We start from the raw sequence: 18109 nt of genomic DNA, 5'->3' as shown, positions 1-18109 counted from the left end.
CCTGGACCCCTCAAGGGAAAAGGAAAAGAGGAAGGCCAAGACACACCTGGCGTTGAGGCCTCAGGGGCTGACTGCAAGCAGATGGATTACACCTGGCGTCAGATTGAAAGAAATGCCCAGGATACCACATGGTTGGAGAATCCTGGTTGATGGCCTATAGCCCAGGAGGGGAAGTAGGCATAAGTAAGTATAGACTTTTTTGACAATGGTTGGGACATAGACGCAAGTCGCCCAGTGTCCTGGGTGATGCTGTCAGATTGACCTGATGTTTTATCCAGCTCCACTCTGCGAGCTGGGACACTCAGGATTACACAGAAAATAGGAGAAGTAGAACTACACTGCCCACAATAGTTTGCAGTTTCACAGAAATAAAAGCATATAATGAGCCGCAGCATTTTGTGCTGCGATTCTGGTAAAAAGCAGACACTGTTTGCTGTTTCAAAGGGTTTGGATGACGTTCTGTATAAGCGTTGATAATGTTGGCTAAAATCTTGCGTGCAGTATTCAGATTATAAGACTGTTCTTGCCACGTACTCTGATGTCTAATTGTTTTTCTTGTTTTTTTTAAACAGCTGGCCGCTCTGAGGCATGAAATCGAAATCAGAATGCGGAAGAGTGTGAAAGAAGGACAGACTGTTAGTGCTGAGGTAAGTAGCAGTCCTCGGAATGTCTGAGCCCCAGCAGACCTGCTGCTTTTATCTGTAACTCCGGATGCGCCAATATTGCAGATTATTGCAGCCGTCTTAGAATTGTACTCTCGTACCTGCTGATTAAGCAGACTGCGCCTTCAGAGCCTGTTTTGGGGATACTGCCTGGCCAACCAGCAGAAGTCGTTGCTTACCGTACGGCTCCAAGTCTATGTTCCAGATTTTGGATATTGAACATGTTTCAGAGCCGGGATTTCTACTTTGAGTGACAAACATTGAACATTGATTGGGAAGCTAGATACAGAGACCGCTATCTGTGTAAACCCTTCCACCTCGAATGTACAGGTGCAAATCAAGGACCGCAGTCAGCGTACTAAGAAGGCATCCCAAGTCTTGGTCTTAAAATACCTGCTTTTCAGCGCTGTTCCCAATTCTCCCCTGGAGACTTACCTGTACAATGCAGTGTGATGAGTCTCCAATCACCTTATCTGGTATAGCGTTCTATTTCTCCTAGCTAAGCCTGCGCTCTATAAATATCTGTGCATTCCTCCATGCATACCTTTGATACAAAGCTCCAACATTAAAAATCATGCAGCATAGCAGATAAGATGAAAACAGAAACACAACTGGTCATTGAGGTCTTGTACAAACATGCTGCTTCTGATGAGTAGGCCGTGAAATACCAATCGAAACCTTGTACAGTTACACAATATGCCTATTTACGCTCAGTAGTAATGAGCATAGTTAGTTGTTCTTTCCTTCCGATCACATAAGATGACAGTTTAGTTTTTTTTTTTTTAAACTCTACATAAGAGAATCCTTGGATCTGAGAATATGGAGAGTTCCTTTGAATAGCCTTGGAGAACAGGGCTCTAGAATCTGCTGCATAAGGAGGTTTCAGTTCTGACCTACTTGTTCTGGTTGTGTACTGTAAGTTCCAGGTGAGTGTGTAACAGGTCAGTATGTTGTCAAAGTAATGAGGCTATTGCATAAACCGCTTTGGATATGATTTGTCGTCAACTGTTCGTCCCCCTGCTTTCAGTTGAGAGACACCTAATTCACAAGGTGGATGCTGACAAAGTCTTGGGCAGGCGGCACCTCCCTGTAAAAAAAAAGTTGCACAAGCTTGTTTTGTACGTACTTCAAGTGTTACGCTGTAGAAGCTCGTTTGTTACAATCCTTTACTGCTCTTTCAAGCTGATGGAGAGATACCCAAAGGGTAATCTTTGTATGAAGTAGGTAAGGTTACGTGTAACCCTAGTGAGCTTGGTAAGTGCAAATCTGGGAATTTGAATACCCTAAAGGGCGTTTGTGAATTGCTACAACAAAGAGAAAAATGGGGGTCTTAGAGCCTGTGTTTCAACGTTTGGTGTGGTAAGAAGGGATACGCCCTGAAAGTAAACCAGATCTATGGAGTCATAGTTATTTGAACCCGTGCCTGCTACACCAGTGCTTCTGTGATGCGTTTTCTTCATCTCTTAATATATCTGCGGTCATCTGAAGTCATTCTGAGTTCTTGGAGATGTTAAACTTCAGAATCCCTGATTAGATGATCTCTTGATGAATAATAAGAGTTTTATATCTGAATAAAGAGTACCCAAATCACGCTCTGCGTTTATAGTTACGCTCTGATGTACCTGAACATAGCTTGATCCTCAATTCTGTATATTCTTGTGTTTCAGACAATTTCCCTGAGCGTGAAAGGGCCAGGCCTTCAGAGGATGGTGTTAGTAGACCTGCCTGGCATCATCAGTGTAAGTACTCTGCTGCTGCTAAATGCGTCGGCGGCTGTGGGAATAGACGAGCTCCTGACCTGTCTCTCTCTATGCTGCTGCTAAATGCTTCATCGTGCTGTGGGAATAAACGGGCTCCTGACATGTCTCTCTCTCCTGTATCTTTTTCTGAAGACTGTAACTGCTGGCATGGCTGCTGACACCAAGGAGACCATCTTCAGCATCAGCAAGGCGTACATGCTGAATCCCAATGCCATCATTCTATGTATCCAAGGTAACGCCAGCTATGTCCTGATCTACTTTGAAGAATAAGCATTTGGTGAGAATGTTTTAATTCAGTTTCTTATTGATGACTGGAACATGTTTGTTCTATGTCAGTAAGCAAGATGCAGCGTTTGCTCAGAGGTAGATGTGGCCTGTAATCTTCTAAACACTCCCTCATGCAAAGAAGAGCAGGTTGCACGCCTGCGGCTGAGAAACTAAGTACATTATATAAAGGAAACTCGTGCACTGATCTACCAGTTAGTGGCTTTTAAATGCGCAGTCATAACTCCGGCCGTGTGTAGTAGATGAAAAGTATAGGAACGATATCAAAGGTTAATATTCACCTAGTAAATTCAGCATCTGATAGAGATATCTAGCCGCAGATTCCTTAACTTAGAATATTCCCCAGGCGTCAGACTGGAGCCAGAAAAAAATGTTTTTCCCTAGCAGTACCTCTGCACACCGGGGGGCGGCAAGGTCTAGCTCCGTCCTGACGTCGTCCATGGAAGTGACATCAGAGGAGCCATATAGCCCCCCCCCTCCCCCCCCCCCCCCCCCGGATGCTGATGTCAGTTTTCTTCCTTTCCCCGTCCCAACGCGGATCCGGAGAAGCGGTGACCTCTGGCCTGTTTTTGATTTTCAGGCCTTCTCGATGCCTTTTGGCGTCTGTGAACAGTGTGTGATGTCTTTGGGCTTCAAAACCCGTGACTCTTGTTCGCGGCAGATGTCGGTGGCGGTTCTACACACGATCTGTATGTGGTGCTTGAGTGAGCACCACGACTCCGAAGAGGGCGCCGTCTGCTGAAGCCAAAGTCCTTGCGGGAACGTTGCAGGAAGTTGCTGACTGCCCAGATGTCCCGTTTAGAGCCCCCATGTCGCCGGTCTCCTTCTCGTGCTGGGGGATCGTTTCGGGACAGGTCACGGAGTCGTTCCCGTGGATGTCGTTCTCCTGCTGCAGGTAAGCATAAGAAAAAGAAGTTGCGGAGGTCGCCGACCTCATGCGACGGCGGGGCCCATTGCTCCTGGTCTCTACCGGACACGGATCCTGAGGAGTCGACCCCCTCCTACCCATCGTTTCCTGGTGCTGTGACGACTGGGGCCCAGATGGAGGCCAATTCTCAGGCCTTGCTGTCCATCTTTGGGTCACCCCCTCTCCCTGACACGCCTTCAGACATCTGGGCTTCACCAGCGGGTTCGCCCTCGACGCCGGTCGAGCACCCTGACTCCGGAGTCGCTGCGTCTTCGGGGCTTCCTGCTCGCACGACCAAGCCTTTCAGGTTGTCTTCGCACAGCCCTGTATGGCTCCCTGCGTCGACGCCGGTTGCGGCTGCAGCGCAGCTCTCGCCCCTCAGTCGACTCCGTTCCTTGCTGCATGTTTCCACCGCGGTGGAGGTCGCGTTGACGCCGGTCCGGTGTTGGGCGGATTAGGTTCCTTGGGGGGGCTCTCGATGTCGAGTTAACGCTGTCCCAACGCTGTTTGACGCCAGTGGTCGTGTCGATGCCGGTCCCTCGCCGTACGGACGAAGCTTCTTCGGGAGCTCTTGACGTCGAGCTGACGCAGTGTCGATGCCGGTGCCCTCCCTGACCTTTCCTCGGTTGGTGGAGGATGGGGAGGACGATACTGAGGCGGCTCTCTGTGGGTTTGTCACCCCCTGGATTGTTCCGCTGTCCCCTGGACCAGGCCCCCCCTGTACTGGCAGGGCCTTGGATGCCCTAGGGCTGTACAGCCACCGCAGTTTGGTGGCAGGATTAGCCTCATGCCATCCCCTGTAAATGACCTGTTGTCGCCACCTTGAATGGCCACGGTGGCTAGTTTGTGAGGGCAGTTCGCAGGGCTACAGACATCTTACAACTGCACACCCCCCCTCCATCTCTTTGCCCTCTGATCACTTGCTGGAGCAGGGCAGCATGGACACAGAGCCCTTGTTGCCTTTTGGTGAGTCCCGGTGGATCGTGCCTTTGCGCATCGACATCGCCCAGCTCCAGATGATCCTGTCTGTTTGTCCCTCGATCCTAGGGCTCAGGAGCTGGTGCTTCAGGCAGCTTCGGTCTCGTTGCCTTCTGCCCCTCCTCCGTTAGTCCCTCCCACTGGGGAGTCTTTCTGGTTGGAGTCATGTGGCCGCCATGTATTCGCTTCCACCAGTGCAGGCCTTTGATACCTGAACACGTCTTGCGTGTTTGCACGGGCTACTGCTGCTCTTTGGGACTCGGTTGAGCGCCTCCTCCCCTCTCTTCCGGAGGGTCCTCAGTCGTACCTGGATCGGTTGATCGTGACGGCCGGGAAATGGCGCATTTTTCCATCCGATCGCCCATGCACACCACAGATTCGGTGATCGTGCTATGGCCCGGTCCGTTGCTCTGCGTCGCCATGCCTGGCTTCGCGATGGATGTTTTCCTGCCAATGTCCAGGAGCTTCTTATGGATTTGCCCTTTGATGGGGCATCCTTATTCGACGAACATGCAGACTCGGCGGTTCAACGTCTCATGTCTGAGTTTCCATGAGTTCTATGTTTTCTAGTCCTTGTGTGGACTTGTGTTTGGTTGCAGTTTTGTCACTGCCTTGTTTGGTAAGTGCCGTTCTTTGGGTTCATGTCGTCATTACCCGGACTGTGCGGCTGTTCGCCGTCTTACCTTTCTTTTGCTACAGCTGGCCAGCTGTTTTTGTTTACTTTTTGAGTCCTTTGCCGAAGAGCTTGTCTTAAGAGGGGTCCCTTGCTTTTAAGGATGTGCCATACCCTATGTGGGGTACTTGTTGGCTATTGTATAGCAACTGCCAAGGGAAGTTTCAAAAGCATCCGTGGGGTCTTCTGCAGCCTGCTTATTTTCTGTCTTTTCTCTTTTGTCTTTTCTGCGGGTTTCCTGGTTCGCCCAGGTCTTTCGACTGGTGGGACGCCCCCGCTGCTAAGCCTCATGGGTTTGGAGTTGTCCTCTACGGGTTGGACCATAGCCCTCTTCTGCCTTCGGCTATGCCTGGCTCTCCATGGCGTTTTCTTTTGGCTTCGCTGTGCTCTTTCTACCTGTTGGCCCGTGCCCCACAGGGGTGTGTTGTTCTGTTCCATCCCGAAACAGTTTTTTCGTGTTCTATATACACGCCCAATGTGTTCGCTGTCACAGGGTGCCCATGGTGTTCCTTGCACCTCTGTCTTGGCTATCTGTTCGGGTCCATCCCTGGTGTGGCAGTGGACTGTCTGCTAGTTACGTCACTTTTGTGCGTTGCCTAGTTTTCTCTTTCCATCTGCTCTCCCCTGGCAGGGACTCTGGTTCCTTCATTGCTTGCCCCTCTGAGGGTTAGCAGCTTCAGCCGCTGGGCTGCGGCTGCTGTTTATGACTTGCTGTGGTCTATGTTACGCTCTAGATCTTTCACTGGTTGTGGTTCTCTGTCGGCATTGCCTGTGTTGGGGCTTCTTTCTATCGACCTTCTGTCTGTGTATTTTTCACTCTTCCTCGTGAGGTGTGTGGTCGGTATCCCTGTTTCTCTCACGGGAGGCCAGGGTTCCTTCCCCGTTGACAGGATGCATTTGCTTTTGGGTATCTTGCCATTGCTGTGACCCACTCCGCACTGGTGCTGTTGGCACCTGCTGTGGAGTCTCTTTCCCTGGGGCATGCTTTCTGGGTTCTTCCTCTTGCTTCAAGGGGTAACGCTTGCTGCATGCATGTTTCCTAAGCTTCATGTGTATGGTGTTAGGGGTCCTTGCCCCACTGTCTGTTTTTCTCTCTTGTGAGTGCGAGACCTCTGTCACTCAGAGTTTTTTCCCCGGTTCTCCTTTGCCGTTGGCGCCTTTGAGTACGGTGGACGGCTTGACTTCCTGATACCTCAGTCCTGGGGTTTTTACATGTTTATTGCGAATACGTGGGTTCTGGTGTCACCTTGCACTTCTTTTTCCAGAAGTTTGTACACGTTCTTCCATCATGCACTGGCCTTCTTGGTTCTGTGCTTTTCCTTCTTTTATTCTGCCTGGACGAATGTCTTCACATCTGTCCTCTGCAGGATTGTGGTGCCTTTGCCTCCCCTTTTCATAGCATCCCTGCGGAACTTCATGAGTCTGGTGTCGGCCGTGCTTGTATTTGCTGTCCCCGCCATGTTTTGATCAATGTTATTGACAAATTCCTTCCCTTGGAACTTAGTGGGTTTTCAGTCACAGACCCCCCTCCAATGGGGTATGGCTTTGGTATCTATGCTAAGTTAAGGAATCTGCGGCTAGATGTCTCTATCAGATGAACGAGTTACTTACCTTCGGTAACGGTGTATCTGGTAGAGAGACAATCTAGCCGCAGATTCCTTAACGCCCACCCATCGTCCCCGTTCCTCGACGGCCTTTCAGGTGGGGTTCTGCCCACTGGCCTCCTCACAGGTGGCCTTGGCCTTCTTGAGGGATGCTCTGGCTCGCCTGCCTCTGGGGCAGGGTGTGTAGCTCTGTTCTAGCACATCTCCACCCCTTTTTAGGTCTAGCGAGCCAAAGGCTCGAAGAGACATTTTATATGTGGGATTTTCAAAGTGCTACCCACAGTCTTTTTGCTGGCCTAAACCTTGAGTGCACGATCACATGCACGTGCACAGCTGCTCCTCTGCTCATTGCATTCCCCCCTCCCTTCTCACCCAGCCCTTTGATTCTCTGCTCGATTACTTTCACTTTTGCTGCTTTGATGTTTGATCGCAAACGCGATCACTTCCGCTGGTTTTACTTTAATTTGGAGCGTGGTGCCCGCTTCAGGGAAAACGCTCTGTTTGTTTATTTAATTTTTACCTTAATTCAGAGCTTCTCACCTTCTCCTTTCGGGCGAGCACGTCGGAAGCAGATTTTATGATTCTCTCTCATTACACTCGGTGTCTGAAGTGCGATTAATGGCAGCTGAAGGCTGCGATCACAAATATGCCCGCGCGCAGTGGGTCACTAAGCTCCTTGTTGAAACACGGAAATAGAACTGGACCCCTCCCTCTTAAACGCTCCTGATTGTAATGCCTTGAGACTTGCTCCAGAGCCTGCTCCAGGCACACAAGGACGCCTCAGGACGCTATGGTGACCCAGGGTTATAACGCATGTATGTGCATGCATCACCAACGTAGCATGATGCAGCTGCCATTTCGTTTTTTTAAATTTACAGTTCCAAGATTGCGAAAGGCACTTGCAGGGGTAAATGAAAAAAGTGAACTTAAAAATGTGTGAAAGCGATGTTTAATAAAGAAACGGACCAGCAGCAAAACCACTCGCCATTCTAAGAGACTCAAATGATCGAGAGGTTTGAAAACCAGTGTACTCAGCAGAGAAATCATGGTTCCCCCACTTTCTTTTAATCACCATAAGTTTGAGGTTGCTCATTAGTAGGAAATACAATACTCTCCTTCTAATGCCTTATCTGAAAATGCAGCTTGCTCATAGTGAAGCCTCTGCGTTTTAATATTATTTATTTGGCTTCGTAAAGCTGGCCTTTAGCTATAATCCTTCCCTTATTGTGCTACATGCCCCTTCTAGTAAAAGTAAATAGTTAACGTTTTTTGAACCGGCGTTAACCTTGCAGTGAAAGCACATAATCTGTTGGCTTTCACCCAGCTTCATGTTATGCTTGAAAGTTGTGTTTCCAACATTTTCTCATTAAACTGAAATCGGTGTGTGCAATATTAGCATGCTTTGCTTGCATTTCGAATTAAAGCAAATAGCCAGGACTCATTTACACATGCAAATCTTACTCCTGCCAAGGTTCCATGGTTGCAAACCTATTTTTAGGGTAGAGGTCTGGTCTAGCACGCGAGAAGTGCATCTTGGGTTTAATTTCTGGGTGGGTGTGCAGTGCTCTCCCCTGGTGCAGACCTCGCAAGCCATGGGATCTCCCTGGGTGTAGTAGGTCTTTTGTGCCAGGGAGGTTCTGCTCTTCCCCTTAACTTCTTACTGCGAAGGCAGTGACATCTTGCCTTGAGAGCAGACTGTAATTAATTGACGCTGGTGCTTGCTATTTCTCGGTCTGAGGTTCTCGAAGAAGAAATGGGTTGGAGTTGCTGGGTCTGTTTTCTTCCTCTCGGAGGTGTGACCGAATCTACAAGTGCCACTTACTCATACCAAGAGTGTCAGCCAGCAGCACTTTAAGCACTCAATGTAACTAGCAGAACGGTGCTCAGCAAGTGCTCTAGAAAACGTTATGGGCCCTATTTATTAAGCCCTTTTCGTTCGCAAACAGTTTTATGGTCATAAAATGATACTTAACAGGGGGAAATGCACTCTGAAATTAACGGTATAAATGACCACAAGAACACAGAAATAGGAGGAGCAGGAAGGCAGTTTGACATGGGAGTTAGTAAAACCCAAATTCATTAACTTTCAGCCAATGAAGTCTCTTTTCCAGCCCTTTCCCACCCTAGAACCAATTAGATTTGCTCCAGCAAATGGCTGAAATTAAACCGTTTCCGGGGTGTGAAGGTGAGGGGACCCTCCCCAATCTTCATGGGGGTGTGAAGGAGGGGTTTTCACCATGCCAAAAATACAAATGCGTATTTTTGCCGCCGTTTTAGTGTGTAATTGTACCCATGCTCAAAATTTGCATGTGGAAGTAGTGACTCCTAAAATGTCACATGACCTTGCCAGTCGATTGGCTGGTAGACTGTGATTGGCATGGCCTTCTCGGTGTAGTAGAAGCAATCTTTGTGAACAGCGAAAAGTAGAAAATCTGCGCCCGTTCATAGGAGTGTTTTTACGAGCACAGATTTTCCACTTCCTTTTGTAAATTGGTCCTACTGTATTCCGATTTGACTTGCTTAGCTGGAGGAGAAAGCAGTGAAGTTAATTTTCACCTTTGCCCTCCGGCACCGGTTACTAGTGTTTTAGAATCAAGAGGGATGTGTATACTCCTTTGTTTATATAGTTTGGAACTCAGTTTCTGAACTCTTCTCTGCCGGTGATGCCCATCGCACACTGATGTCTGGATACAAGTAAGGGATTGGTTTAGCACTACATACCATACAGCAATGTATGAGTACTTGTAAGCATGTAGGGCGTTGGGGAGTTTGTGGTTGGCAGTTGGCATCAGTCTCCTAAAATGCACTGTTGATGATTACAACTTGGGTGGAAGCCCACTGTGTTGGGAAATAAGGAAGAGATCGCCTTTAATACCAAAAGGCCAATTGCACTCTCTTAATTTTCTTAGTGCTTGCCCCCATTCGCTACCAATGCTACTCATAATCAACTCACTTTCCATTCGTAAGTGGATTCAATTTAAACCCCCAGGATTGTGAGCACATAAATTGTATTAATTACCAACCTTTTTGTTTTTCTCAGATGTACATTTTTGTCCTTTATTACAATAAACAATTTTCCGACCAATTGCAAACCACTGTACTGACTCCAAGACCCTACAGCAAATGAATAGTTGTCAGGAACTTCGCTAGCCAATCCACTGACATGAGGTCCGCCAGCCAATCCAGCACAATCGCGCTTTTTCCATCTCAAATAAAATATGTTTTAGCTTACTTGATTGGTTGTGGACACCTTGTGACGCAAAGGCTCGTCTTTTTAACCGTAACATTGAATAAATAAGAGTAAGTATGTTAAAGGCAGGACAGCAAATTGCTGTGTTTTGGTCTGTGCTCTTATTTAATGATTCCTGACTATGTGACATTCAACGTGATATTGATAGCGTCCACAAACGATAACAAGCATTTGCAATGCAATAGGTCTCGCATTTACACAAGTTTAAGTTATTGGCATTGTAAATGCCTTTTATTGATGGTTTAAAAACAAAAATAAAAGGCATTTTCATTTGGAATGTCAATAGCTCAAACTCGCGTAAACGCGAGACCTATTGCATTGCAAATGCTTGTTCTATTTGGTTAGATGGGTTGCATGCTTTTACTGATCTCTTGCCCAGAGGGCGTGTAGAACCCATGTTCCTTCCAAACTCCCTCCGCCTCTTGTTTCCCCTCCATTGCCTTGGGCCCCCTTATGTTTATGCTCATAAACTTGGGTTGAGGTTTTATTTGTCTGATCCTCTTCATAGGTCATTGTGAGGAGCGTGGTACACGTGCTCTGTTGTTGTTGCCTTTTGGTACTCTAGCCATGGCACATGTTGTTCTGCTCTTCTTGTACTTTGCAGTTCTGTCATGTGGTTACTGGTTGTCTTTCATGGGCAGCCCTTCTGTGTTTGCGCACGGTTCTTCATTATTTATGCCCTTTATTTCTGATGCCATTGCCTCTTTGGAGGGGCGTGGCTCTTTATCTGGGCAGTGCTGTTTCTGGTAAGGGGGGGCTGCTTCGTCCCCTTACCTTCCTTCGGTCTTGAGTGCTCTTTTTGCATGGTTCCTTGAAGTGTTGAGTACCCTTTTCACGTGGTGCAGGTTCTCATCATTTTATGGTCTCTTGTTCTTCTTGCTTTACAGACTTTTGTTATCTTTCTCGCACACTGTTCCTATACTCTCGCTGTTTTTGTAGTGGCTCCGCGTTGTGGCACGGAAATGTTTCCTGCAAGAAAACTGACGTCAGCATGCTGGGGGAGGGGCTCCATTGACGTCATTTCCATGGACGACATCAGGACGGAGCCGGACAGTGCAGCCCCCCCCCCCCCCCCCGCACTGTCCTCTGCCTCGCTACAAGCCCTTACTTTGAGGTCCTAATCGGTTTACACCACTGTCCCCGGCCTCGCCACAAACTCTTACTTTAAGATCCTAATCTGTTTACAGCACTGTTCCCGGCCTCGCTACAAACCCTTACTTTGAGATCCTAATCTGTTTACACCACTGTTCCCGGCCTCGCTACAAACCCTTACTTTGAGATCCTAATCTGTTTACACCACTGTTCCCGGCCTCGCTACAAACCCTTACTTTGAGATCCGATTCTATTTACAAGCCAGCCTCGCTACAAACTCTTACTTTAAGATCCTAATATGTTTACAGCACTGTCCTCTGCCTCGCTACAAACCCTTACTTTCAGAACCTAATATATTTACAGCAGTGTCCTAAACCTTTCTACAAACCCTTACTTTCAGATCCGATTCTGTTGACAGCGCTGTCCTCCGCCTCGCCACAAGCCCTTACTTTGAGATCTTAATCTGTTTACAGCAGTTCTCCTCCGCTGTCATTAGTAATTGTATATTTTGAGTTTGTGCAGTTCACATCCTTAAGTTTTTACACTTTTCGACACTCAAAAATAGTTTGTTTGGTCAAAGTGACATTCACAGAGACCTGGAAAGAGAAGTCAGGCCTCTTGCCACCTTTTTTGACATGAGACACTTAAAGGGGCCAAATGAAAGCAATAGAGAGCCCATTTTTTTAGAGTCACAGAGCCTCGACCAGTATTTGCAGTTTTATAAAACACCTAAATTAAAAATATAAATAGTTTTGAATTGAGGAAACCTGATAGCATTTGTGGGACATTTTGAAGGCACATTAAAGGCTCCAGCATTATAATGAATAAAGCCCATATAACGTTAAAGAAAGCGTTACACAATCCGGATAGATGTCAAGTAGAAATCAAACGGGCCAGAAGTGCCTAAAAGTGTGCTCTAAAAGACTGCAAGGATAAATTAAGAGCAGATGCATGGCGGGCCTTGCATGAAGCCTGCATCTGTAGAGATAATAATAGCTTTTGGAAGGCGGTTTATGCACATTTTTTAGCGCCGAGTAATAAACCATCTGTTGAAATAGTGATGAGTGAGCAAACATGGGTGGAGACCTTCACAACTTTGTATAGAGAGTACAATGAGGAAAAGTTAAATATAGATCGTATCCCACCTGCACAAAACGCAGTGTTCTATTTTCCCAATCGATCTATGCTTCTCTTTGGATGAAGTTATATGTGCCATTAATGCCAGTGCAGCGGGTATAGCCCCAGGAGTCCCTATGGGCGTGTACAAGTCAAACCCTCCGCTCTGGGCTCCACTATTGACTCATGTTTTAGCAGCGTGCTGCCATCAGGGCCTTATTCTAACATGGTCCGATTCGATAGTAGTTCCGATATTTAAAAAGGGGGACTGAAATGAACCCACATGCTATCGTCCGATCTCCCTACTGGATTCTTTTCTCAGAGTTAGGGCGTGTTATTCTAAATAGGCTGCAGACCTGGGCGGATGACACTACTGTAATCGTAAACCTGCAATATGGGTTCCACCCCGGTCTGGAGACTATAGAACAGGGACTAAATCTAAGCAAGCCTTGTAATAGGCAAATATACACAGGCCAAGGAAGGAAGACTTTTTCTGGCCTTCGTCCTAGACCAGTGCCAGAACTATTACAATTATTTACAAAGCAAAATGCATTACCACAGCCATGTATGGGGCGGGTATTTGGGTACATGCGGATGTGCAGCAAGTACAATTGATTAAAAATGCATTTACACGCTACTTATTGGCCATCCCATAGTACTGCTAATTTTATTTGCCATTCCGAGCTTGGTATCCCTTTTATCTTGGATTTGATTAAAATTGAACCTATTCTGTTATGGCACAAGATTTGGGCGTCTATTGCAACCAGTTTTAATCGGGATATTATCAATGAATGCCGAAGCCTTGAAAGGGCTTAGTCAGTCCCCTGGTTTAATGATATTAAAAATATTGAGTGACATTGGTCACACTGAATAGTTTAATATGCCTGACAGTATTTCATTTAATATTGAGAAAGTCCTTGCAAGCAGATTGCCTTGCCTATTTGCAGTCAAATAGATTCTCCCAAGAGAGTGCCAAATCTACAGTGATGGATAATCAGCGAATGTTAACTTGCTATGGTATCCAGCCATACCTAGTACAAGTAACAGGGTGCTACGATAGAATGATGTTGACCCGTTTCCGCCTGGGGTCTTTCCACAGACTTATTAGCTTTCCAATTACAAATGACTGGTCGGAGATTTTGGATACCTGCCCTTGCAATGATTCATCTCACCAATCTACGATGCATACTTTTTTTATTCTGTACATTTTATTCCATCGCAAGAAAGCGGTTCATAGTGCCTATTTTAAAAACACTGGGCTTAAGACAATGTCGTACAGCATTTCTGGCTCTACAAACTCTGGAATATGAAATGTTTATGCGGCCTATCGTACCCTTTTTAAAAAGTATTCAGTCTAGGAACTCAAAGTGGAATTCGAATCTTGGCTCTTAATTATGTTGACCTGATTTCTTTATTGCTTATGTGGTTTTTAATGATTGTTGTTATCATTGTGCTTTTATGATTTATTTTAAATCGAATAAAGCTATAATTGACTTGACTTGAATAGAGTGCTCCCATCACATGATGGAGGCTGTACAAATCTCAAAAGGATCCCATGATCATGATGCCTTCCAGTTGGCCGAGGGCAGGGACAGCCTCTAGTACTTTATAGTGGTATAATTCATGTTTGAGAATTCACAACTCTACATATTTATTATAACATGTCCCAGGAAGCATCGTTTTTAATAAGCCCTTCTCACTTGTTCTCCCGATTCATAGTTTGTGTCTGTAAGCACTTTTGTATTAGCTTGTGCTCCTCTTGAGGTTTTGCTGATGTTTTTACCATTCTCTTAAAGATGGATCCGTGGATGCTGAGCGTAGCATCGTCACAGACCTCGTGAGTCAAATGGACCCTCAGGGAAAGCGGACGATCTTTGTGTTAACAAAAGTGGACCTCGCTGAGAAAAATGTAGCGAGCCCAAACAGGGTGAGTGCGCATGTCTTCTCTGTATGCCTGAAACTGCTCAAGTGGGGTTTATACTATGCTGTGGTGTTAAAGTGAATGTAAGAACTTCACAAAGGTCAGTTTTGTCACCACTTTGTTTATAGCCTTGCCGTACAACAAGGGATCTTATGTTTGTGCCGATGTGTTGAGAGACCCTTACGGGTGATTGTTCGTTCTTTACAAATGTGGATTATTATTATTATGTGTTGCATTTCTCTCGGTCTCCATAGAAACCAGGCTCTTTGGTGCGGATGTCCTGTAGCGGGGCTCATCTCACATGTGGGTGAGATGATCCCAATGAAGATCTCATATGTTTAGAGCAGGAAATCAAAACTAGGCGAGTTCCTCGTGAAACCAGTTTTCTAATTCTGGCTTTCAGTTTACTAGTCAGTCCATTCTAAGAGAAGTTGTCTTGGTTTGGATGGTTTAGGTCATGCACCTGTGAGCAAACGGAGCATGAAAGCCTGTGATGTCCTTGGGACATCGAGTTGTGTGGTTACTCTGCTCACAGTTAATCAAATAAAGTTTCGCTCATATATTATTATTTTACTACAAGGAGAAGCTGCGCCGGGGATCGCTGCTCTCTGAAGCCTGCAGGGCAGCCATTTAACGATTGCTTTACGTAACCGATCACTGACTTTAATATTGTGATCATTGTCACGTACCTTTCAAACATCCCAGGACATAATATCCAATTTATATCCAGATAGTATTTATTGCTTGCATTCTCTAGACAGTTTAAATTTTATTCTCCAGTATTGGGGTACCTTTCATAGATTCACATGCTTGAATCATTCCCTGTCATTGAATTGGGAGTACCAATTCAACGACGGGGAATGATTCAAGCATGTGAATCTACGATAGGTACCAATACTGGAGAACAGGTAAGTAACTTATTTTCATCTCCAACAGAAGGCAACAGATGTAACTTGTTAAGAGATCCTGTGGGCGTGCACCCCAGACCTCTGTAGCTGGTCCTCAACGGACCACTGTGAATGAAAAGACTAGCCTGGGTCAAGCTATAAATCCTCGGACTCTTGGAAGCCCAATGTTCTTGCACATATTGATGGGTGCCACAGTTCTGCTCACCCTGGGCCCACCCAGCGCAGAGTGGCTCCTTGTTGCACAGCCTGTCAGATTGTCCCTAACACTCAACAGCAAACAAATGCTAGAACATTTCAACCAGTCAGGACAGCTGAAACTCTTTGACTTTTTTGGTCATATCGTTAACTTAATCTGTTGGGACCTTGTCCCTTCTGTAATAAGGCTGCGGCATATGCAGTGATTTAGACTTTACAGAAGAGCTGATGGAGACGGATGGAAAGTTCTTGCTCTTTCAAATCTGTTTTAAGAAACTACACATCAGGTTGTCGACATATTGGCATTGCCTCCGCGACCATTTCTGCAGGCAGAGCGGAGTCGCCTTTATTGAGGCAGGCCTGCTGTGCGGCTGGACAGCAAGCTAATCTGAGAAACAGTTACAGGAGTTCATGGATATTTGTCTGTTGTTAAGGACCAGGGTCTAAACGTCATAGAAAATTATCAGTACAGGAAAGAAATATCATCTTTTCAATCACTGACACTGCAATTAATTTATTCCCCTTTATCTGACTTTTAAAAGGCCAGTGTCGTTTTTTCAGCAGAAAGAGCATCTTGAGTTGGACTGACACAAACTCCTTCAAGCGTGGGATGCTCTGATGTGATGACGAGCTTAATCATTGTAAAGCGACATAAATTTAATCTCACATTTTGTTCGTAATATTGTAGATTCAACAGATAATCGAAGGCAAACTCTTTCCAATGAAGGCGTTGGGTTACTTTGCTGTTGTCACAGGAAAAGGTAAATTCCAGTGTCCGCAAAACAAATATTGCTTGAGATAATGACCTTTCCACACCCACTGATATCACATAAAGTGTGTCTTTTCTATTTCTAGGGAACAGCTCTGAAAGTATTGATTCCATAAAAGACTACGAAGAGGAATTTTTCCAGGCCTCAAAACTTGTAAAGTAAGCTCTTTCCTGTGTTTCTTAGGTGTGCTAATATTTTGCATTTTGCATTGTCTCTCAAACTAAGCAGCTTGCCATCTAGTGGCCTGGATGACTTCCTACAACAGAGTTGCATGCTCGGTGTTGTCTGACAAACGATTAAAGCATGTCAAGGGAGACTCATGAATTTTAGAGATGTACTCACCAAAATGATATAAACAATTTCTTGTGTGGCATTTGCCTTTCTCTTCTTTTTTTGACCACCATAAAGGTTTTTTGGCACTTTTCTTATCATTTTAACCACCAAGAACCTTTTTTCGTTTTTATTATGATCTTGTTTTTCTAGAGCAACATGCACCCAGTGGCTTCCTTAGAGTACTTGACGGCCACCAAAGGAAGCGAGGAAAGCAGCGTCACAGAAGCCATGAGGACTATGCAGATCATGACAGGATTTTTTAAAGTTGTTTTTTAATCCATTTTTTGAGAGTTGTTGAGGAAGGGTATTCCATAGTTTAGGACCCAGGATGTCGAAGCAACTGCCACTGAATGATTTCAGGGACCCGGTGTTTTGTTTAACTCGAAGAGGTGAGCTGCAGGACAATGACTGGAGTGTGAGTGGTTGGAGGGTGCGCGCCTTCTGCTGCTTGGCTAATGTTCCTGCCTTCTCTGAACGGATATAGCCCTTAGTAACATACTGAGTGGTTCGCCTCTCTACAGGTACCTTTTTTGTAGTCCATTTAAATGATTTTCCACTTTCTACGCATCTTTTCTTTGCCTTTTGGCATTCATTCAAGGTTTTAAACTGTAAGGTGGAGCTTGTAAATCTTAAGTCCTACAGTGGAGCATGTTTTCCTTTCAGTCCATGGTCTCCGTACTGGTGCAGTGCACGCTGGGTAAAGAGAGTGACAGACAAAGCTCTGCGTTTAGCTTCAGTACACCACCCAAGTAATGAGGCATTACTTCATTAGCTGAACAGCACAAAGTGCCTCGGGGACACTCCCACGCTCCAGGCTGATGAACTCAGTTGAAGCTGGTGCTCTGATCTCCAAAACAGCAGAAACCATAAAGGACGCAGCGGCTCATTGAGAAAAATATCGACCTAGCCACCCCCTTATTTTGGAGATTCTCCGGTTCATGCTGTTGTTGACTGTCTTATGGGGGAGTAGAGCTCTTTGTTTTGTGTTATTTGGTCAGCAGTAGCGGTGACACCTGTTAAATATCTCATTTTCATTGTTCTTTTACCTCTAGAATTAATGAACGTGGGTGTTTTTAAAGGATATAAGGACTTGTGTTTGAGAAGGCAGTTAGCACTACGGGGTGAACGCATAGTTCTTTTCTTGCAAAGTAGAAGTGTTTCTCAATACAACTACAAAATATGTGCAGATGTGTGAACGTTTTATTAAAGATTTGATTTCACATGAAAATCTGGGCTTTTATGAATAGTTTTTATGCAAATGTACATTTTGTTTAGTCACTTGCCAGAAAAAAGGAAAGGACGGGATGTACTTGCATACAAAATAGTCGCTATTTAGTGGCACCAGCTCACGTTCTTGAGAGAATTCTACACAAGTGTGTAGCCATATAAAAGTGGGTACGCCACTCGTTGTTATTTTGTTCAAGTACCAGCTAACTGAATACAGTGTGTGGTTGGCGACTAATACATCTGTGGGTGCGTCCCAGTACATTGTGGCATGTGGGAGTCTCCAGGTGTTCACCTAAAACCGTACGGACTGGTGGACAGGTCTGCATTTGATTCCTTGGACATGTAATGGTTCCTTTGAGGGAGCCTAACAATGGTTTTCAGAAAGTGCATTTTTAGTGGAATTATTTGGCCAGAGTTTATAAACCCCC

At 45.7% G+C, this 18109-nt stretch overlaps 1 protein-coding gene across 6 annotated transcripts in view; it reads left to right on the top strand.

The window, feature by feature from the left end:
- The window catches only part of OPA1 (OPA1 mitochondrial dynamin like GTPase), a 428917-nt gene that overhangs the window by 148799 nt on the left and 262009 nt on the right, over positions 1-18109 (top strand). For all 6 annotated transcript variants that reach the window (XR_014970881.1, XR_014970880.1, XM_085635800.1 and 3 more), the window contains 6 exons: positions 573-647; positions 2330-2401; positions 2555-2654; positions 14124-14254; positions 16040-16112; positions 16207-16279. Coding sequence is in view for 4 of the 6 variants with exons in the window: in XM_085635800.1 (XP_085491926.1) it covers positions 573-647; positions 2330-2401; positions 2555-2654; positions 14124-14254; positions 16040-16112; positions 16207-16279 (524 nt within the window). In the remaining 2 variants the exon portion in view is untranslated. The remainder of the gene's footprint in view (positions 1-572; positions 648-2329; positions 2402-2554; positions 2655-14123; positions 14255-16039; positions 16113-16206; positions 16280-18109) is intronic.

Source organism: Triturus cristatus, chromosome 11 (genome assembly GCF_964204655.1).
Source record: "Triturus cristatus chromosome 11, aTriCri1.1, whole genome shotgun sequence".
NCBI classification, from domain to species: Eukaryota; Metazoa; Chordata; class Amphibia; order Caudata; family Salamandridae; genus Triturus; species Triturus cristatus.
This window is presented reverse-complemented; position numbering and strand designations above follow the sequence as displayed.